The 23,587-nt window shown below is 35.9% G+C and overlaps 1 protein-coding gene across 1 annotated transcript in view; it reads right to left on the bottom strand.

Moving 5' to 3' along the window:
- Positions 1-23,587, bottom strand: part of ROBO2 (roundabout guidance receptor 2) — a 652,483-nt gene that overhangs the window by 148,635 nt on the left and 480,261 nt on the right. Inside the window, exon 5 of the mRNA XM_068968049.1 lies at positions 17,028-17,166. Within this exon, the coding sequence (XP_068824150.1) occupies positions 17,028-17,166 (139 nt within the window). The remainder of the gene's footprint in view (positions 1-17,027; positions 17,167-23,587) is intronic.

The raw sequence follows: 23,587 nt of genomic DNA, 5'->3' as shown, positions 1-23,587 counted from the left end.
TAATAATTAGAGTCATACCGATCAACTGATCAATACCACTATACAGATTACAGTGAACATAGAGATGCAGCCAATTAGAACGCACTGATATGTTTCAATTGCTCAAAAAGAGTACATATCAGAATCTCACAACTTCTCAAAGCATTCTTTTATACAACATAAACCTTCTCAGAGAAATTTAAATCTTTTGCTTCCTTCACATTTGGCAGTTGAAAAAAGGAAAAGTGTATCAATTTTCCTAAAATGATCTCTCTGCTAACAATGTTTCAAAGAAAATCCTAGACTATACCTGAAACTGTCATTAAAACTACATAAGCACTTCTTGGTAGCCTAGATCCCAGGTGATATTTTCTTAATCTATAATATTTAAAGTGTGTTCTAAAGTCAAGCTTTTAAATCACAATTGAGAGCTGGAACCCTGAAATGAACACAATAAGCCATTATTTTGTGGGCAAAGGGATATCAAGTGAAGTTGTCTGTACATGATAGCCTATGAGGGTCACTCTCTTTTTATCTACAATTACAATGCAGGCTAATGTTTACAGTTTGGGGAAACGAAACTTGATTCTTATAGGTTTTGTAAGGAAGACTGAGCAAAGCACTTAAGAGCAGTATGAAGAACAGATATCTTTTAAAAATTACAATTCACATAACATTCATTGAGGAAGGAAAGAAAACAAGATTTTCAGATTAGACTTGTTGGGAAATTGTAGAGAAAAGTGGTCCCCAAGCAGAACTTGCTATTCTCTTCTGGAAGCTTATACTGAAAGCTAAAATGAAACTTGAAACATGATGCCACTCTGACTCTGTCTTCATTAACCAAACAATATTTTATCCTTTTATTTTTTGCTTTCAATAAATGCTATCCTTGTCATCTTCATCTTCACCAAAGCTGGCTCCATCCTTGTGAGCTTGACCCACCAGTAGAAAACACTTCTTCTAGTCTCTCTTTAGAGATTAGAAGTTTCAGTGTTTTCTAACTAAAAAGCTAAGAGGAAAGAAGCAAACAAAAAAAGATATCTAAAATACCCATAAGAATATAACAACAGTTGACTTAACACAAAGCACATTTCATACCAAAGGATAACTTGGCCAGAACAACAAGGCCTTGAATGACTGCCAGGGATCCCAGACATTGACCATCTTGGAACCAGAGCCTCAGTCTGGAGATGGGGCAATTAAACCAAACTACAGCTGAGTCCTTCCACAAAGGCCAAAGCACCCTGCTCACCCCAAACTAAAAGTCCTCCAAGTCTGAATCACGGAAGCTATGGCTGTCTGTTAAGTGTTCCTGTCTCTTCTATCACCTGTGGCAGACCTTCTAGACTCCAACAATTAATTCTCTCGGTAAACCTGTGGACGCGTGTGAAATTCACAGCCTGATATCCCTGGTCTCCATCCAAGTTTCCATATTTTTCTGTCATCTTATTCTCTCATTTTTACCTCCTCCACAGTGAGTTTTGTCTCCTCTGATATAACCCCTCACAATTTTTCTTCTGTGGTCCTCTTCGCAAAATTTCTCAGTGTGCTTTCTGAACTACCTGTTTGCTGACTAGTAAAACTATCTTATATTCTATCTTTCTCAGATTTTCACCTTCACCTCCATGCATTAATGGAAATCTAGCTTTCTCCTGTGGGTCTGTGTATGGATGGAGGAAGAGAGAACGTGAGAATATCTTCCAGACATTCCAAATAACTACCCAGAGCCTGAGTTACTAAAAACATAATTTTTATTTTGGAAAGAATTACATATCCTCAAAACAAAATTTTAAAAGCAAAACAAAAGCCCTCTTCTATTGGACAGCAATCTTGTTATCCAGTTTTCAAATGGAATCTTTGGAATTTCTAGTTGACAAACATGACATTTAGTCTAAGGACCTACTTCCTAGGGCTGCTGTAAGGATTAAATGAGTTAATACATTCAGAGTGTCGAGACTGGAACCTGGCATACGGAAAATGCCCAATACGTGTCATGTAAGACTTCCCACAGCTGCCCATCACTTCTCTCATGTCCGCCCTTCAGAGATATTGTCTCCATCTCGCTTTGCCATTGTCTCATAGCAAGATTCTGGAATCTGTCCTCAACTGGAATGGCTCTGCCTTGAAATCTGAAGTTCAGATATCTGATTCTGTGAAAATTTTATATGATTCCTACTCTATTAATTAGTTTACAAACTGGAACTCTTCCTGCATAACTAGCACTCCTTCATCTCAACACTTTCATTGTCCCACTGCCTTTTGGTTGTATTTGCCTAGGATAACCTCTATTATGCATTGATATTGGGCTTCCCAGGTTGCACTAGTAGTAAAGAACCCTCCTGCCACTGCAGGAGACCTAAGAGACATGGGTTTGATCTCTGGGTTGGGAAGATCCCCTGGAGGAGGGCATGGCAACCCATTCATGCCTGGAGAATCCCATGGACAGAAGAGTCTGGTGGGCTATGGTCTACAGAGCTGCAACGAGTCGGACACTACTGAAGTGACTTAGCGTATGCATGCATAATAGTATACATATGTAAAGATATGTACCTATATACTATCAAATCATGTACTTGTCTTTCCACACTCACGAAATTAAATTCAAACCATTCTAGAGACATTGGGATTTTTATTTGGTTCATAATATCAGAAAGGAATGTTGAATTATTTTCAAGATTATCCTTAATACTCAAGTATTATTGTGATAATTTTTCACTAACCATTAGCAGACTATTAAAATAATATCTGCATCACCTTAAGTGCATTGCTTTTAAACACTTTTTAAAATACTGCAAGTATTATTTTAACTAATTAGAACAGAGATCTTCAGAGTAAAAAGTGCAAATATATCACAATTAATGACACCATGTTGGAACAAATGGATTGGTGAAGCTGGGTAAATTATCCTTCAATTTGAAAATAATCATTTTATTGGCATAAATGCACTTAAGACAACTTGATTTTACAATAGGACTGGAAACTGCAACATCAGATTTGGAAAATTGGTATACCTCACAGTTGTGTGTTTGGTTAGAAACTAATCTTAACTTCATGTCCGTTTAGAAAAGGATTTTAGAGATTAAATCCTAAAGAGTCCACAGAAGTCACAGCTCAGACCAGACTTTTTGATGAGCAGTTCCCACACTTCTTGCACCCTTCTGAGTTGGGAAGGAACTCTCTGCAGTAAGGACTGCAATTTGGGATAAAACAGACTTTCAAATTTGCCATCTACTTAGTGTCCTTGCAGTATGAACATATTCCTTCATTGGTATTCACTAGGCACAGGAAAGATTTCTACATCATCAGAGAGATGTTCATTTTGAGCAGTGCTATGGAAGGTTCGAAAGGCTTTCTCTTCTTGCCTTCTGCCAACAGAAACCTCCTTGTGAAATGTGAATATAGAATAATCTAGAAATTCAACTTAATGACACAGGAGCACTTATCATCAAATGTGTCACAAAACTTGCAGTTTGGTAGGTCTAATGAAAATGAAGGTTCAGACATTTTTCTAATTAAGCTACTAAACCAGTTTTATCAATTCAGCAACTATTTAATGAGGAAAAATATAAAGAAAAATTCCCTGACTCATATATTCTAGAAAATATGTAAAACTATACACACATTCAAGTCATTAGTGAACTTAAGTGTCTTCCTGTGTTCAGAAATGACATGCTTATGTCGAATCCAATCATGGTATCTGTGGTCCATCTCGCTGGTGTAACCTTCATCAGTTCAGTTCAGCTCAGTCGCTCAGTCGTGTCCGACTCTTTGCGACCCCATGAATCGCAGCACGCCAGGCCTCCCTGTCCATCACCGTGGTTAAGGCAATAAGAAAAGACTATTATCTTTGGAGGAGAAGGTGATGGCACCCCACTCCAGTACTCTTGCCTGGAAAATCCCATGGATGGAAAAGCCTGGCAGACTACAGTCCATGGGGTCGCGAAGAGTCGGACACGACTGAGTGACCTCACTTTCACTTTTCATTTTCATGCATTGGAGAAGGAAATGGCAACCCACTCCATTGTTCTTGCCTGGAGAGTCTCAGGGACGGTGGGGCCTGGTGGGCTGTCGTCTATGGGTCGCACAGAGTTGGGCACGACTGAAGCGACTTAGCAGCATTATCTTTGGAATCTATTTCTTTGAACTATATTCTATTATTTTTGTCCTGACAAAATTGTATAAAATAGCACTGAGATGAGCAATGCCCAGATTCATCCTCTCCACTAAATCAAGTTTTTCAGCCTCAGCACTACTGACATTTTGAGCAGATTTTTCTTTGCTGTGCATAACAACAGGACGGTTAGCAGCATTCTCAGTGGTGGTGGTGGCTTAGTCACTAAATTGTGTCTTACTCTGTGTGACCCCATGGACTGTAGCCTGCCAGGTTCCTCTGTTCATGGGATTTCTCAGGCAAGAATACCACAGTGGGTATTCTTCTCCAGGGGATCTTCCTGGCCCAGGGATCGAGCCAGGGTCTCCTGTGTTGCAAGCAGATTCTTTTCCAACTGAGCCACCATGGAAGCCTCTCCCAACTAGCTGACAGTAGCACCTAATCCCTCAAATGTAGCAACCAAAGTGCCTTCAGGCATTGTCAAATGTCCCTCTGAGAAAGAACGAAGCATAAACCATCCCAACTGAGAAGTACTGGACTACAATGAGTGGGTATTTGGTGAGCCCCACATGTTAGATGTAGGGCTGGATACTTGAGACGAGGTAGAGATAAACATGCGAAGGGAGTTGGGAAGTCCAGGGGAAAGAAAAACAATTACAATAATGATGTCAGAGAGACCTGAGGGTGGACTCCAGCTCTGCCAACTGTGGGTCCTGTGACCTTAAGTGTGTAGTTCATCAGCTATAAGCTCTAGCGTCTTCTTTTGTGAAAAGAGGAGATCCATACTGCAAGATTGTTGGAAAGATGAATTATGTGTAACAATGTATAACGACCTAGCATGGAGTGAGACCTCAAAAATTATACTTCTAACTTATCTTAATATAATTTTCTTTAAAAACAAATCATTTTAGTATAGTAGTTAAAGGGAGTGGACTTTAGGGCTAAGGTGCTTGAATTTAAATCTCTGTGGCCACTGAAATTTGCTCCATAGATTCCTCAACTGTAAAATAAAGTCAGTATAAAAATACCTCTTTCATGAGGCAATTGTGATGATTGTTCAGTTAGTTGCATGTAAAACATCTGTAAACATTAACTTCTACTCCCATAATCAGTTTTAAGACATACATCTTTTATATTTTAAATCTCTGAAATTAGAAATCATCTACCACCATTACTATGAACAGAGCTAGTGGAGGTGATAGAATTTAGCTGAGTTATTTAAAACCCTAAAAGATGGTGCTGTAAAAGTGATGCACTAGAGATGACGTATCATAGTTGATTTGGCCATTTTTTTTCTCCTTAACTCAGAGAAAAACTACTCTTGGATCTCACAAGTATGTAACTTGAATTCAGTTACATATGCTATTATATATGATTAAAAGTATTTAGATTAAATCTTTTGACTTATTATTCATCCAGGCACCCACTGTGTAAATTTTAGTATTACTTTTAACATCTTTTTATACTATGGACCCTAATATAGTATCAATTCCTAGTTAAAAAAAAAAAAATACTTTTTTTTGTACTGCTACTTGCACTAATATCCATGTTTGTGTATTAACAAGAAATACCCTAATGTCCCCACTAAACTACCTTTTTAACAACTTCCTACCCAAGAGGCCTATGCCCAAACTTTCTCTACTCCAAGTTACACTACATATAAATGTAAATATCAATTTTCTAAGCATAGATACAAGAAGATATCTCTATTCACTGTGCTGAGTGAATCCCCATTTCACAGTGTGTTTAGTATAAACACTTCAGTTGGAATTAGAAGCTTTCATAATAAAGCCTCAACTAACCTTACTAGCCTTAAGTGCCACTCCACTACGCTCCAGGGAAATCGAATCACTAATTGTTGGCCTATACTTCCACCACCAAAGCTTTTTCATCTTGTGTCCATCTCTTGGAATAGTCTTCTTTCCATTTATAGAAATTCTATTCTCCCTTTCAGAGCCATCTCACATGGGAACAGATAAGCTTTTATTTTCTGAAACCCTAAAGAGTCTTGTATATCATAGTCTGTATATAATTTTCCTTATTTAATAATTAATGACTTTTTATATCTCATACATTCCTCTAAAGTTTTTACTTTCCTTCTCAAATTCTTGAGAGCAAACTCATTTTCTTATGTTAGGTCTCAACACTAGAAATGTTTGACTACTGTCTATGGTTATTTTTGAAATAATTCATGGAAATATAATATTTTATTAGTCTACCTTGAAGATTTTCATTATTCCTTCGAGGTAATTGGTATCTTATTATAAATTATGTTCAAAGTATTTTCTTTCACACTATGAAATCTTTCAAATAAAGGTAAAAGTCCTGATTGACATTTTTGTTTCTGTTAAGTGTGCTATAAATATTTGGACATAATTATCAGAAAATATGAGTTAATAAATGGATTATTTATAGTTTCTATTGAACTTTTTATAACAAATGTTATATGTTGTATGAATTATAATAATACAGAATACTCAATCAGATATTCTTTATAAAGATGACAAATGCCTATATATTTGATGAAATGAGTTTTAAGATATTATAATAACCTCTGCAATTGTGACAGTTATGCTCATAAGAACAGCAAAATTTCGGCACTGAGATTTTGTCACAAGGCTATTCCATAGGTCTACATGATTGGTCAATCACCTTCTAAGAAGAAACTTCAAGTACTTTAATTTACTGGGAAAGGTTCACTGTGTCCCAATCACAGCTCCCCCTACCTAAATATGGTTTTTTAGGAGGAAGCTCCAATGAGTTAATACTAAACACCAACTAAAATTGATTTCACTAGGAATTGCTTCTTTTGTGATAGAGTAGATTCTTATATGCTTTGGATGCATTCTTTTACCTCTTATCCTTGGCAGCTGTATCTTTTTCACACACTAACAAAGATATAATCCTCATTTATCTTGTCACTGTAATAATGGGTTTCAATTTATTATTTTTTTTCCCTTTTCTCTTTCAATTCATACCAGTTAACTTGAATATCTAGGTCAAGCAGCAACCTTCCCAAAGGGACAATTATAAGAAGTAAAATATATATATATGGGATTCCTGGTGGCTCAAAGGTAAAGAATCTGCCTGCAATGTAGAGATGCAGGTTTGACCCCTGGGTTGGGAAGATCCCCTGGAGCATGGCAACCCACTCCAGTATTCTTGTCTTTAGAATCCCATGGACAGAGAAGCCTGGTGGGCTACAGTCATAGGGTTGCAAAGAGTTGGACACAATAAAGCAACTGAGCACACATGCACACATATATATACATATATGTGTTTATATATGCTTTCCATGTATGTTTGTGAAGTGAAAGTAAAAGTCGCTCAGTCGTGTCTGACTCTTTGCAACCCCACAGACTGTACAGTCCATGGGATTCTCCAGACCAGAATACTGGAGTGGGTAGCCTATTCCTTCTCCAGGGGATCTTCCCAACCCAGGAATCAAACTGGTGTCTCCTGCATTGCAGGCAGATTCTTTACCAACTGAGCTATCAGGGTATGTTTATAGGAAATATAAAATCTGGAACACAGTTCAGCCTTTCAATTCATAACTGCCCATGGACCATTGATAATCAAATATTATCAAGAAAATATTCAAAAATACTCTTAGTAAATTCAAAAGTGGCCTAAGAATGCAAAGATGAGTTATATTATCATGTCCAAGGCAAATTCATAGTTCTAGTATTTATTCTTTACTTATGCTATTTAATTCACCTGGCAAGCATTTTTTTAGCTTCTGATATGCTTCTTGTTACTTAATTTTTCCCCTAGATACACTGTTCAGAAGAACATGGATATATTAATTTAAAATATTCTTGTGAGAATAAAGATAGCTATAACTTTCAATTGGTGGCAGAAAACAGTAAATTTTTTGAAGATAAATTTATTTATTTGCTATAATGAAATTATTGCTTATAAGTAACATTTATAATGAAGAGTATAAAATCTTTGTTATGTACTTTACTACACAGATATATTTTGTGACTCTAATGAAAGCGACACTTCTAAATGCTTCAAGCATTTACCAAGCTCTATTTTTCTAATCTTCAGTCCCAATGGAAAATGAACAAAAGTTGTTCCCATCCAGTACCCCAAAGTAGTGGTCAAGAGTATAGATTTTAGAGCCAGAAATCCTTGATCCTCATTAGGCCTCATTTTTCTCATTTGCAATATTGGGAGAATAACAATATTTATATCATGTCCTGAAGGTAAGTGTATTAATGTAAAATGCCTAAAGTAGGCCTGATATAGAATAAACACTAAGTAAATATAATTTATTATTATTACATTTATGAGAAAGGAAAATTCAATTAAAAACAACTCTTTTAAATCAGTACTAGGCTTTTTTAAAAAAAAAGTCTAATAACCTCTTTAAATAAAGTTTTTAAATAGACTATTTAGATAAGAATTCAGGCAGGTCAAAAACTATTTTGGATTAAAAAAAGTCCTTTTACACTAGAAATCTGAGAAGATACATGTAAAACATAAAAAGTAGGCATCATTGATAATGGGTATAAAATTAATTTTAATATATTTTTAGGCTCATTCATTTCAAATCTTAGGGAATTTTTCCTACATAAAAGTATTAGCATACTTTCCAAATTGTTTTGCATTGTTGCTATTCATGGAGTCAGACCATTTCAGAACATAAGAGTTCTGCAGAAGTCATCCAGGGCAACCTACACATTTTGCAAATGTGGACTGTGGTACTCATACACATAATATACATTGCTTAAAATAACTTGATGAATTATGACAGAGTTAAGGTAAGAATGTTAATCTCCTAAATTCTAGTTTACCTTACAGCTCCACATTACAATTCAGTTTCCTAATAACAACAATGGCAGCAAAAAACAAGCAGAATGTATCTTAATTTGAAGTATCTTAATCACTCATGGAGTGATTAACGCATCTAAGTAATTCTAACCACAAATTGTCTTCTAAAGGCAAGGATCTGTATTGATAAAGTCAATTATAGAACTCTTTTCTTTTTAAATTTTATTAAAGTAACAGCCCAGGTATGATGAGAAAGAGTGTCTCTAATGATGTGTCCAGTATACTCACCCTTGGGATACGGTGTGATGTGATGACTACCTCCTGGTAAGCCTCTGGCTTGTCCTCCTTTTTGGGCTAAGGTCCCGACCTCAGCCTAGCTGAATGCTCTAACATGCCACACTTTGATGGAAGCAGCGCACCTGCTGTGGCTCCTGGTGGGATAGCACTCACATGCCAATGACAGGTGGCACTCAGGCAGATCCTTTGCCCTGCAAACTGGCACCCAGTCTTGTGTCTGCCCTCACACATCACAGGAGCTGCCAGTTAATGGACAGCAGAGCATCTCTGACTTCAAGGCATTTCTTCTTCCAAGTATGCCCCAGCTTGTTAGCTGACCACTGGCCAGAACCCAAACTGCATGCCAGTTCCTGCATTGTCCTTGAGCAGAAATTCGCAACAGATGGGCCACTGTGGTCACAGGATGAGACAACTTGCACTCCCCACCCTAGGTGGCAATTAGTTTTGTGTTAACAGCAAATATTAGCACCTATTTGATGAAAACACAGAAAGAGGTACCATCCCTTTGAAAATTGTGAATTAATTCTATTTATAAATAAAATCTGTATTTTCAGCTTCCAAGGAGGAAACCTTGACTTGGTCCAAGTTTACATATTCAAAGCACCAGGACATTTTATATGTGGGTTATGAAACTGGTCTAAAAGCTACTCTCAACAGTAATGCTATATAGCATTCCTATAAAGTCATTCATAATACAGTGATTCTAACCAATTACCCAAGATTTTATCTAGAATGTAAAATTTGTAAGCAGCTGAATTTCATAAACTATTCATAATCACATAATTACAGTTCATTAGTTTAAAATACAGGTTTCATGTTGGATAGATTCTAAGTCAAGTGCTGTCAAGTCAAGACACCCACATATTAATGTGGGTCTTTGGAAACAACTTTAACTTCTTATGCCACATTCCTCAAATGGGAGTATTATTATGCTGGGACAATATCGTTTAAAATAATGAAATTAATATATACAAAAGTCATTTAGAAGAATGTATGGCAAATAGTAAGTCTTGCTTTTATCATTACATAATCTTCTTACAAAGATTGTAAACAATGGAGGTTTCCTTATTATCAGCAGACAAATGGTACCAGGTAATGTGAGAAATTTGCATCATATGTCTAATTGCACTGGGGCTAGAATATAATATCTGAACCACATATAGTCTCCCAAAGGTAGAGAAAGGGTGGCAACTTGTAAGCTTGGCAAACTGGATGGTAAAAGTTATAAATAAATCTATACAATTCAAAAGCAAATGTGATATATCTTAAATCAATAATATTTTATGTGTTTCTACAGAAATCAATCAGTGAGAGAGGGGAGAATGTATAATTATTCTATGAAATCATTTTATGTATTATTTTTTTAATTAACTATCTTTTCTTTGTAGTTATCTGCATAACTAATAAACACCATTAATCAGTAGGATTTATAAAATGGAGATACCTGTTACATGAACCCACTGTACAATGTTTCCAGTACTCTGAATTAGTTATATCATTTTAATAACCCTTTGAGGTAGAATGGATAGCATAATTATTCACCCTGTACAGATGAGTCAAAGCATAGGTCAATCATTAGTCCCATTACATTGCTCATCTATATCTCTAGGATATAAAACACAGAGAGTTTAAATAGCTTCTTCAAGGTCACACTCCTAGTTAGTGGTAGAGAAATCTGTTGAACATCATTTCCAGAACATACGAGTATAACTGAAGGGACAAATGATCAAACAGTGTCAGAGCAAGGCTAAAATCCAACATTCCTGACAATGACCTAAATATTCTTTATATTACTGGTAGCTGTATTAAAAGATCCCACAATAATGGTCCAGACAGTTCTAATTCTTCTTTTTTTTTTCCCAAGCAGAAATGGCAAAGACATCTGTATAGCTGAAAAATCATAGAATTCTCATTTACACTTTTCCTTGTATTTCTGAATCTTAGGGATTAGTCTTCTTTTTTTTTTTTTTTAACAAAAGCTATGAACAATATTTATTAACATTGCTTTTCTCTTGCTTTCAGTTTTTTTGTCCTTTTTCTTTTTGAAAACTACTTTAATTGACCAATCTTGACCAGCCAGCCTAATCAGCATGGTTATTTATCATTAGCCCAAATTACCACATGTCCTTGAAACACACACTGTATGTGAAGAAGGCTGATCTCCTCAGCAGGGTAGCTTAGCACCTGTTCAGCATCTCTGCATCCCAGAAGCACATGTTCTAAACAATGGAGTTCCAAACAATTAATATAAGAACATTTTCCAGGGCCGAGCAAAAAAGAGCCACCGACTGTAAAAATGCCACAAAAGGGGAATTATAAGTGGTTCTATACAGTTCCTTTTCTTAAGGAATTATGTATTTATGTGAATCTCACATTTCATGGAACTAAGAACTCAAAGTCTCTCTTAAAATAGACTTGCACTTTAGAGAAAGGAATTTGTCAGTGGGTCCAGGAAAACTGATAGAATTTTGCATTATGTATCTTGAAACACTTTTTCTTTACTCCCTTTTCTATTTTTATGAAATATTCATGAATTATAACCACTATAGGCAAGCCATCAACTGCATTTAGAATTCTTAGGCATATATAAAAAAGTAAATGACTTTTTTTTTAATGTGACAAAAATAATTGATACTATGAACATTTCTTTCTCGACTAGATCCTTATTGAGGAAGTTAGTGTCACTCTAGAGTTAGTGTTGAAAATAAATAAAAATGAATTAAAATATCTTGGAACTAACTAGTGGTGATATACTGATATATGACTGATGCAAGATGTTAAATATCCTGTTTACCATTCTTTAAAACTTGCTTAATAATTATCTGAAATACAAGCTCTAATGACAAGCCTAGATACGAAAACTTAATTAATCAAACTACGTCTTACCCAAATGCAGTGAAGAGGCATTTTTATTCTCTTCACAAATATTAAACTCTTGGTATATATCAATTTTATTGTTATGTCTTTGGTTGTGAATATATAGCATTATGTTTCTTTTATATTAATACATGCTATTTCTCATAAAGCTTCAGCATACGTATATTTTTTACATTATAAAACATACACTATTGCTATGATGGACCATGACAGAAAATGGAACATTCCCCAACATGGGTAATTTCTATCACAAGAAACATTGTGAAAAGATGTACTGAAGGAATCTGATCACCAAGAGTACTAATTAGCAAAAAGCTCCAGGTTTGCCTGGAAGAAAAAGACGTAGCACCCAAGAAAGACACTAGGACTACTTCGGTTTTAACTTTCATTAATGTTTCAGTATGTGAATGCTTTCCTACATCACTCAGTTTGATTAACATAAAATAAAAAAAATAAATAAATAATTGCATACTTACTTTGCTTTAAAATGACTTGCTTTTTACAGACTATCAGTGGGCATTATAAATACAATAGGAACTTAACAACATAGGTGAAACTTAAAGTATTTCTTCTACAATCTAAGTTACACTTTGGAAAAAACTGTGCTTTTAAAACACATACTCATTATGAACTACAGAACATCTTTCCCTTTATTTCCTCATTCTGTTCTCCCTACCCACTTTATTTTCACAGTGGTGTGCCTAATAGATGGCCTGGTGTCAGCTTAGTCGAGCACATATATATTGAGAGTCTCTGGAGAAAAAGATATTGATACTAAGCACAATCCCACAAAAAAGCAATGACCTCCTTTTTCTTTCTGAAACTTTCAACTGTGAAAACCATAGTATCTCAGGATGTTTCTACAAGTGTGGCTGAAGAGGACCCTGTGGTGCTTTCCAGGGATATCATCTTCCATATCCTATGCTTTAGTTCCTCTCTGAAGTATCAGGGTAAGTACCAAGTAATGCACATTTTATGAGTTGTTTTACGGATGCTAAAACTGCCACCAAATGGAAGATTCTAACTACCCTTCTTCACCTGGATTTTTAAAGTGCTTTGCAGAAACCCCTGCAGGAGGTCTAGGCTTTTTAAGGCATGAGCCTTGCAAGGCCCTCAAGAAAAACTTTCTCTGGTCCTAACTCCCATGTTTTGGTTTGTTTGGCCTCACTGTACATTGAGCACAGGGATAACACAAGCAATTAACATTTTAACAGGAGCTTATATAAAATGAGGGCTTCCCTGGTGGCTCAGACAGTAAAGAATCCTCCTGCAATGCAGGAGAGCTGGGTTTGATCCTTCAGTTGGGAAGAATCCCTGGAGAAGGGAATGGCTACCCACTCCAGTATTTTTACCTGGAGAATTCCACTGATAGAGGAGGCTGGTGGGCTATAGTCCATGGGGTCCCAAAGAATCAAACATGACTGAGCAACAAACGCTTTCACACTTTTCACTTACATAAAATGAAGGGTCCTTCCAATTGTCTCTTTGTCATATGGAAAATGTCCAGATAAATAACTTTTCCCTGGGTGGGTATCAAGGTTATTATTATACATGGGGATTACTATTAACCAACCTCACTGAAATATTAAAGCAAAAATTATCTTTAGTATAACTCACCAATGGTAAACTGTAATTTCATTAACGATAGTTACTGAGAAAGGTCAGAAATTTAGGGCTAAATCAAAGAAAGAGGTACACGGGTACCACTTTAAAATATTTTCACAGCAAAGAAAAAAAATACTCTGTTAATTCATCTCTGGTTACTGAAAGGTTGGTACAGATATCTCTGTCTGTGTTGAAAGTTTAAATAGCTATTATAGCATTTCATAAATTTAAACTTGAACTGAAAAGCTTTCCTTGTCTCCAAAAGAAAAATAGTCACATATTACTTACATAGTAATTACAGGCTATGCAGCTGCCCTACAAAGCTTTACTATAAATGTTTTAAACATGAACTACTACATAAACCTCATTCAAATTACATTAAATGTTAAGCCAAAGAAATGTCATCTTCCACACCACTCCACACAATTGCTTACACAAGAACAATGGCCATCTCCCTATTCTGAGACCTAAATAATGTAATAGAATCAATGTTGTTGATTTAGGCTATGGGTGGTTAAAAGTCATTACTGTTATTCCTCACCAAGTAAAGAGGTCTCCTTCCCCCTCATTATGCAAAAGTGAAGCTTATGCTAATGCATACAAAGCTAAGAATGAATAAGCTTCTTTGAAATACCATTTAAAGATTGAGATTTCAAGAAAAATTACATGGCTTGTATCATGATAAAAACACTGACCTCAATTTCTACATTGCACTGATCCTTGCTTTAAGCCTTGCTAACATACAATTTTAAAGCTTACACAGCATTTCCATTTGCCTAATACTTTAAAAATATTTAGCTGGTCACACAAAGCACTGTAGTCATCTCATGCCAGTAATAGAAGAATATAGAGGACAAACCTACAAATTGTTTCAAGGGAAGTTAGTAGAGGTATGATTTCAAAAATTTCAACTTTGCCTTTAGAGGTTTTTATATCAGATGTTCATAAAATGCAGCTTTAATGCTGTTATTTGATTAACATGTATCATTTTGAGCTCTGAAACAAATGAATAGGGCAAGATTTGGAGAATATTGTGGCAAATACAGTTGTCAGGTTTATGACCTAACACCTAGAGCAATCTGGGAACAAATCAAACTAGGCTTAAGCTATATTTTCACTGAATTCAAACATATAGACCTATTAAAATGTAATACACTCTTACAACTCTATTTTTTCAACTTTTGTCCATAGGATCTTATTTAATGATTAAAAATATCAAGATCACCACGGAGGTAATTATGTAAACTTTGGTAATCATGTGACAAAAGTAGCACTCTTTGTAGCTTTCTTCCTAAAGTCCCAGAAAGCCAGTCTAATTATGAGAAAACACTTGACACATCCAGGTTTAGAAACATTCTTAGGATACCTGGCCAGAGCAGCTTAAGGTCATAAAACGAGAAGAGACCGAGAGCCTATCATAGAACAGAGGAGACTGGGAAAACACGACAACTTAAGGCAATATCCTGTAACATCCAACTAAAGTACCCCAGATAGGATCCTGGAGGAAAAGGAAGGCTGGTGAAATCAAAATAATGTATAAACTTTCATTATCATGTATCTGCATTTGTCTACCATGAGTTATACACCTTTCACAGTTGTGTAAGATAACAATAAGGGGATTTTCTGAACTATTTCTTTGAATTTTCTCTGTGAATCCAAAATTATCCCTAAATGAGAGATTTTGTATGGACAAGTTGTTTATTTCTAGTAATTGAAAATTAATCTTTGTTTATGCTCATTTTACAATATTATTAATCTCTTAGTCTTACATCAACATTTTAAAATTATACACAAAGTACTGTCAAATTTGTGGAAAGTTAGAGTATCTGTAGAAAATGGACTCCAGCAACTCAAATTCATCAATCACCTCTACTTGCTTTTCAACAGGCTTCTCCACTGGGAAAGTTTGAGGAGTTTCACGTGCAACAAACCTCTCCTAGCAGCATTCCTTTAAAACTAGATATCTGACTGTGCTCTGCTTAGTCGCTCAGTTGTGTCCAATCCCATGGACTGTAGCTCACCAGCCTCCTCTGTCCATGGGATTCTCCAGGCAAGAATACTGGAGTGGGTTGCCACGCCCTCCTCCAGGGGATCTTCCCAACCCAGGGATCAAACCCAGGTCTCCCACATTGCAGGCAAATTCTTTATCTCCTGAGCTGCCAGGGAAGGCCTGATGTCAGGAGGATATGTGACAGCAAAATGAAAAATGAAACATAGAGTCTATTTCTCTACTATTTATGCTGAAAGCTAAGCAAATTAAAATTTTCACTTTTCTCACTCCTATAGTAGATTGCAAAGGAACCTCTCACTATTTAAAATGTTTGGTCCATTTCAAGTCAGTGCCGTTGATGATGTGATTTTAGAAACTATAATGTCATAGACCTAGGGATATATAAAATTGAGATTTTGAAATGAATGTATACATTCAGGAAAGAATCAATAGCAGTGCCAGTGAAAGCACAAAAAAAGGCAATTTCTTTTCTGTGAAAGTATGTTTATACTCAGACAGTTGAATGAAACCTAATTTCTTTTTTAGGAAAGAAAATTAGCAAAAAAGCAGGATATGAAATGTTTTGCAGATCATGATTGTAATAGGTGCGATGCCTGTAGTTTCAGAAGACAGGACTAGGAGGAAGGCCAAACAAATTTATAGCTAAACTCACTTGTTACATAAGAATAAAAAAAACTTGGCTGATTTATTTGATCATAAAAGGCAAGGTCCTGGGAGAATTTAGACTACAAAAATGTTTTATATTTATTTTCAGAAAAGATTACAAACATTTCTGGGCTTATCATCGAGAGATGAGAGACTGGGTTTTGCGATAAAAAGAACAGAAAAGAGTTGGAAGAGTTCTCCATGAAGAGATGACAAATGAGAAAGTGACAGGGAGTCCTTAAATGAAAATTCCCTCTGTGGATAGTGATATGCCTTTTCATTCTAGTATTGAATGAGATCTCTGTTTTATTGCAGACCCTACAATCCACTATACCCAGCAGCTTTCCGTAGCTTCGGCAACAGAGCAGTAGTTGAAAGATACAGTTGGGGTGGGTGGGTCGTTAGGAATTCAGCAGGAATATAATGGAAGACCTGGATAGGGCCGTGAGAGAGAGAGAGTTCTTCAGGAATCCTTGATAGTCAGGGATAACAGACGGAGTGAAGGGTCAGGTATTCTTGTGAAAATTCAATGAAAGAGTAACATCAAAAGCCTAGACGACTTCAGTATATAAAACAGCAGATACTTGGCTTGCAAATGTAAAAGTCAAGTGTGAAAATAATACACCTAAATATGAGTGTTTGGTGGTACAACTAATGCTGTCTTTTTCTTGTCTAATTATCCAATGGTCACCTAACAATTTTCCATACATACGACATTCTTACCTTCCTCTCGGCAGGTCTGCATCATCCTTTCTCCAGCGCACAGTTGGCTGAGGATCTCCCTGGACCTGACAACGGAACTCTACAGCTTCTTCCTCCAGCACCACTTGGTTAATTGGCCTCCTGAGAAATGTGGGTCGTTCTTAGGGAAGAAAAACAAAAGTAAAATGAAATGAATGTTGTCCATATTTTAAGTGCATTATGAAAAAAGCATAAAAAACATGTGGTTTATTTTTGGCACATAAGTATCTAATTTTATAGCTCAACTGTCTTGATAAGGCTTCATGGAACCTATTAACGTGACTGTATAAAATGAAATATTCTGGAACACACAAATAGCTACGGTTTGTATATAAATCCATACTATCAGCTGGAAAATAAAATTGATTCTTTTGTGAATTTCTGAGCTAAATCATGTGGGTTTGTCATAAAAATCTGAACATTGAATCCCACAGAAAAAAAAAAGAGATGAAAAAGATTATTTTCATCTATTACAATGGCTCAGAGTGGGAAAACTGAAAGTTGAAACCAGTGGAAATATTAAAAAGGAAACAAATATTAATATTGCATCAACAATGCTAGAGAAAACAAAAGAGTTGTGTTCTCAACGTAAGCATATTTTTACTAAGGTTATCCATTTGATAAGGACCTAATACTTCCATGGGCTTCCCTGGTGGCTCAGAGGGTAAAGCATCTGCCTGCAATGCAGGAGACCTGGGTTTAATCCCTGGGTTGGGAAGATCCCCTGGATAAGGAAACGGCAACCCACTCCAGTACTCTTGCCTGAAGAATCCCATGGTTGGAGGAGCCTGGTAGGCTAGAGTCCATGGGATCTCAGAGTTGGACAAGACTAAGTGACTTCACACTTACTTACAACACTTAACAGTTCTATGAATGTTTTCACTTCATATGTGGAAAACTGTCTACTTGTTTTTTTTTTTTGTATGTCTGAAAAAAAATCTGTCAAACTAATTTTTCTTAAATAAAAAACCAATATCATTAGTAATTACTGTAAACTACTTACTGTCATACATAATTTTCTAAGGCTACTTCAAATTTTCCTCCCACAGGCTCCAGCTATTTGTCCATTTTTGAAAATATAATATATGCTTGCTATTTCTCTAATATTCTGTTTTAGTGTTTCTGTTCTTTATTCTTTTGCTGTTTATCTGTACCTAGCACTGTTAATTTGGATTCCAGCACTCATCTAAATAAAGCATGGAAAAAAATAAATCCCTATCTATAAGAATATCACTACTGAAGAGAAGTATAAAACAAAATGTAGATTTATATATCTATAAATACTTCAGTGGTTTTGTTTAGTTTCCTTTGTTTTTTTATAATAATCTGATACAGAGAAAATTACCATTTAATTTTTTATTGGCCCAGGTCTCTCAATCATAGGCAAGTACAGTACTGCTACTTATTGAAGTAGAAAAAGAGGTCAAGTAAAAGAAAAATGAAATCCATAGGGAGTGGATACAATTTATCTGACCATATGGCCATATTTAGTCTCCTAGAACTTTCGTTTCAAACCCAATTTAAAAACGTGAATACAGTGGCACAAACATTGAAACATATTCAGCGAGAAATCTTAAAAAAAAATACAACACATCAAATAACATACGTTGAGTATAGACTGGATGTATATGATTTTATTGACTAAATTTAGACCCCTATTTATAAAACAACTGTGTAAACTACAAAAGGATATTTTATTGCAATAAAGTCAGCCATCATTGGTATTCAAAAGGAAGATAACTTTATCTCACCACAGTGAAGTAGACAGTAGTGATCAATTTCTTTAAACACAGACCTGCACATACTCAAGTATTTGTACCCTGGGGTCCCAAAATCCCAAGACATAAAACAAGGCTCATGGGACTTTATCATGTAGAGCTTTTAAATGCAGGATTTAGAAATAATCCAAAACACTTGTGGGAAAGATTTTAGGTGGTCAGAATCAATTAGCTGTAAGTGTGCCCTGCTGACAACAGAAGAAACCTGCAAGTTGGGTAGAATTACTTAGTGTTATCCTCAGACGACTGACCACTACATGCACCAGCCAAGTATTTTAGTTCTGGCACAGGTAACATTGTTATTAAGAATATTAAAAACAATATTGTTAACACAATATTGTTAAAAACAATAGCTATGGTTTTTGGCAGTATATAATAGGCAATAGGATCAGTATCTTCTTGTGAAAGTGGAATATTAATAGAAAAAAAAAAGAGTTGGCATAGAGAGTAGGATTTTTTTTTTTTCACTATCACTTAGGGATATTCAGTCAGTTCATTCAAAAGCTGCAATAACCCAATATTAAAGGAGAGCCAGGCTACTGTAGATATCACTAATGATTGAGAAATCATCAATTTCCTTCTGGCTCCCTCCGATTTTAAAGGGGGGATTGTCCTAAAACTTGGCATATGGATGAGCAAACTAAGAGAAGTCTTTCCTTCATTCACCCCTTCATTCAGTGTGTGTTAATGCAACTTCCCCTATGACAGACTTTGAGTGTGGTAGCTGGTGAAGAGTCAGCAGCTTGGTTTCACCAGAAAAGTGGAGAGAGATGAAGTTACTTAGTTGGTAAATGGCAAGACTGTGACAGGTCTTGTATGCCATGTCAAAGAATATGAGTTCTTCACTTAAGGCAATAGAGAGATGCTGAAACATTTTAAGTAAGGAAGCATCATTTCTAATAACCATATGAAAAGGATCATGTTGGCAGATTTGTGGGAGATGAATTAGAAGAGAATACAAAACAGTGAAGGTCCAAATATTTATTGTAATGAATTATTTCAGTTTAGAACTGACACAGTGGTTCAAGGGATGTGGAAAGGACATCGAATGAAGAGATACAAGAAATGGGTGATCAATCAGATGTGGAAGAAGTTTAGGAAGATTCTCAAATATCCATTTAGCACAATGGAACAAAATGGCAAGTAAGATACGGATATGTGAATGTTTAGATCTTTTTATCTCAGAAATGGTGAGATGTGAAGAAAGATGTGAAAGATGAGGAAAAAATGGACCTCTCAACACTTAACCCATTGTTAGCCTTCTGTTGCTTGAACTCAAATGTATTCTTAATTAATATGGTAAACATATTACTATTTATAGAGAAGAAAAAATAAATATGCTCACACCTATAGACATAGAGAACCTGTTGGATTAAAACTTCTAAATAAAGAAGGAATCATAAGAAACTTCCCATGCATGATGAAGACATTTTATCAGAAACTAAATGCAAAAATTACTTTCTTAAAGTAATATATTAAAGTCATGGCTATTACAATTGGGAATAAAAAGGACACACTGACTTTAGTGATCAAAAAGGAAAAGAAGGAAAGTGTGAGTTTTGGAAAAGAACCAAACACTCAATACTTGCAGACATTCCACAATACAAATAATATAGAAGAGTAATTTTGATCATAGATAACTGTGACAAAAGATAAGAACCACAAAAAATCATGGCAGCAATGCTGGCAGTATTGCAAATTTGGGGATTTTAGTATAAACTGTGGCAAATTCATACATTGAGATATTAATGCTATCTATTTATCTACCTCTCTAACATGGAAAATTTTCATGGCATGATGCTGACTACAAAATAAATTTCATAAGAGTATATAGATTAGTTCCATTAAAATACACATGGATATTTTCAGCAAAGTTTTTGCAGGCTTCCATTAACATGCTACCAGTCTTGAAATTGCAACATGTATGTATAATTAACTCAAACAACAAACTTTACATTAGACTTGTCACAAAAATAAACTTGTCTCTTTGTTCAGGGTATAACATCAAGGTCCTTGAGGACTTTTATGGTTACCCATACTTGTAAGTCCCACTGTTTTGTATGGAGATACATGGAAGTACATGATTTATAATTTCAAGAAGGAAGAAAGATACCGGATTTCCTGCTGATGTTCTGATGAACTCAGAAGGGGTGGCGAACTCTGGAATGAACTTAATTCTTTTCTGCCCTCAAGTAGAGTTTAGTTGCCTAGCAGCTGCATAACCACAGAACAGCATTTGGCACAGAATATTTGGAAGTCTACCACTGTTTGTAGTGGAAAATGCAATTCAATTCATTAAAGAAAAAAAGGCAGGGGCAATGCAAAGAATCAGCAATCAGTTCAGTCACTCAGTCGTGTCTGACTCTTTGCGACCCCATGGACTGCAGCACGCCAGGTTTCCCTGTCCATCACCAACTCCTGGAGCTTGTTCAAACTCGTGTCCATTTACTCGGTGATGCCATCCAACCTTCTCATCCTCTGTCGTCCCGTTCTCTGGCATACAATCTTTCTCAGCATCAGGGTCTTTTCTAATGAGTCAGTTCTTCACATCAGGTGGCCAGTGTATTGGAGCTGCAGCTTCAGCATCAGTCCGTCCAATGAGTATTCAGGACTGATTTCCTTTAGGATGGACTGGTTGGATCTCCTTGCTATCAAAGGAACTCTCAAGAGTCTTCTCCAACACCTCAGTTAGAAAGCATCAATTCTTCGGCACTCAACTTTCTTTATAGTCAAACTCTCACATCCATACATGACTACTGGAAAAACAATAGCTTTGACTATATGGACCTTTGTCAGCAAAGTAATGTCTCTGCTTTTTAACACTAGGTTTGTCAGAGCTTTTCTTCCAAGAAGCAAGTGTCTTTTAATTTCATGCTGGCAGTCACCTTCTGCAGTGATTTTGGAGCCCCTCAAAATAAAGTCTGTCACTGTTTCCATAGTTTCCCCATTTATTTTCAATGGGGTCATGTGACCAGATGTCATTATCTTAGTTTTCTGAATGCTGAGTTATAAGCCAGATTTTTCATTCTATTCTTTCACTTTCATCAGGAGGCTCTTTAGTTCCTCTTTACTTTCTGGCATAAGGATAGTGTCATCTGCATATCTGAGTTGATATTTTTCCTGGCAATCTTGATTCCAGCTTGTACTTCATTCAGCCCAAAATTTTGCATGACATATTCTGCACAAAAGTTAAATAAGCAGGATGACAATACATGGCCTTGACATACTCCTTTCCCTGTTTGGAACCAGTCTGTTGTTCCATGTCCAGTTCTAACTATTGATTCTTGACCTGCATACAGATTTCTCAGGAGGCAGGTAAGGTGACGCGGTATTACCATGTCTTTAAGAGTTTTCCAGAGTTTGTTGTGATCCACACAGTCAAAGGCTCTGGCTTAGTCAATAAAGCAGAGGTAGATGTTTTCTGGGACTCTCTTGCTTTTTCCAGGATCCAACAGATGTTGGCAATTTGGTCTCTGGTTCCTCTGTCTTTTCTAAATCCAGCTTGAACATCTGGAAGTTCTTGGTTCACATACTGTTGAGACCTGGCTTGGAGAATTTTGAGCATTACTTTGCTAGTGTGTGAGATGAATGCAATTGTTCAGTAGCTTAAACATTCTTTGGTATTGTCTTTCTTTGGGATTGGAATGAAAACTGACCTTTTCCAGTCCTGTGGCCACTGCTGACATTTCCAAATTTGGTGGTATACTGAGTGAGCACTTAAACAGCACTGCTTTTTAGGACTTGAAATAGCTCAGCTGGAATTCCATCACCTCCACTAGTTTTATTTGTAGTGATGCTTCCTAAGGCCCACCTAACTTCAGCCTCCAGGATGTCTGGCTCTAGGTGAGTGATCACACCACTGTGGTTATCTAGGTCATTAAGACATTGTTTGGTATAGTTATTCTATGTATTCCTGCCACCTTTTCTTAATATCTTCTGCTTCTGTTAGGTCCATACTGTTTCTGTCCTTTATTGTGCCCATTAACACAAAGAACAACCCAGAAGAATGTCATCAGCATATACATGGCACATTAGAAAAGGTTTATACCTGAGTATACTGAGGGCGTGCCATACAACAAAGTAACATCGAAATTTACCAGCTCATTGGTATTTGGTCACAACTTAAAAAAAACTGTTCTGAGAATTTCCTTAGTACCTTTTGTGACAATTATCTCTAAACTGTGTTATTTGTTGTATCAATTGTTTTCGGCTCTTTATACTAAGCTCACTTTTATTTTGTAATTTTAACTGCCTACAAAGAACAGCATGTTAATAACTGCAGTTTTGCTTACCATTTAGTTCAATGGTAAGAAATGTTTTCAGTTTCCTTAACTAGGCTTTATTTCCAGAAAATTTAAGACTCAAACATGAATATTAAAGACCAAAGGAGTTGTACATGTAGAAATGTACTTTAAATGCTTTGCCTTTGCAAGTGCTACTGTTATCATGTGCCAAACACAAAGTCACACCTCTTTCAGACACACACATTACAAAAACTACAAGGAATTATCTTGGAGTTTTGTGTCAAAATCACCTGCAAATAAATGTATTTAGAAGGATTAGAAAGTAAAATGATAAGAGAAACATCAGATTGATAACTGACCTCATTCAAAACTCATTAATACCCCATGAAATTTGTATTCTATGAAGATCTGAACAACTAAAATAAATACACATGAAAAATCTTGAACTACTGTCTAACAAGTAAACCTAATTTTAACACATGTCAAAATAAGGTCAATGATTTTTCCATATTATCACTTT

The sequence above is a fragment of the Capricornis sumatraensis genome, chromosome 1 (assembly GCF_032405125.1).
Source record: "Capricornis sumatraensis isolate serow.1 chromosome 1, serow.2, whole genome shotgun sequence".
In the NCBI taxonomy this organism is placed as follows: Eukaryota; Metazoa; Chordata; class Mammalia; order Artiodactyla; family Bovidae; genus Capricornis; species Capricornis sumatraensis.
The sequence above is the reverse complement of the archived record's forward strand: the minus strand, read 5'-3'. Positions and strand labels throughout refer to the sequence as shown.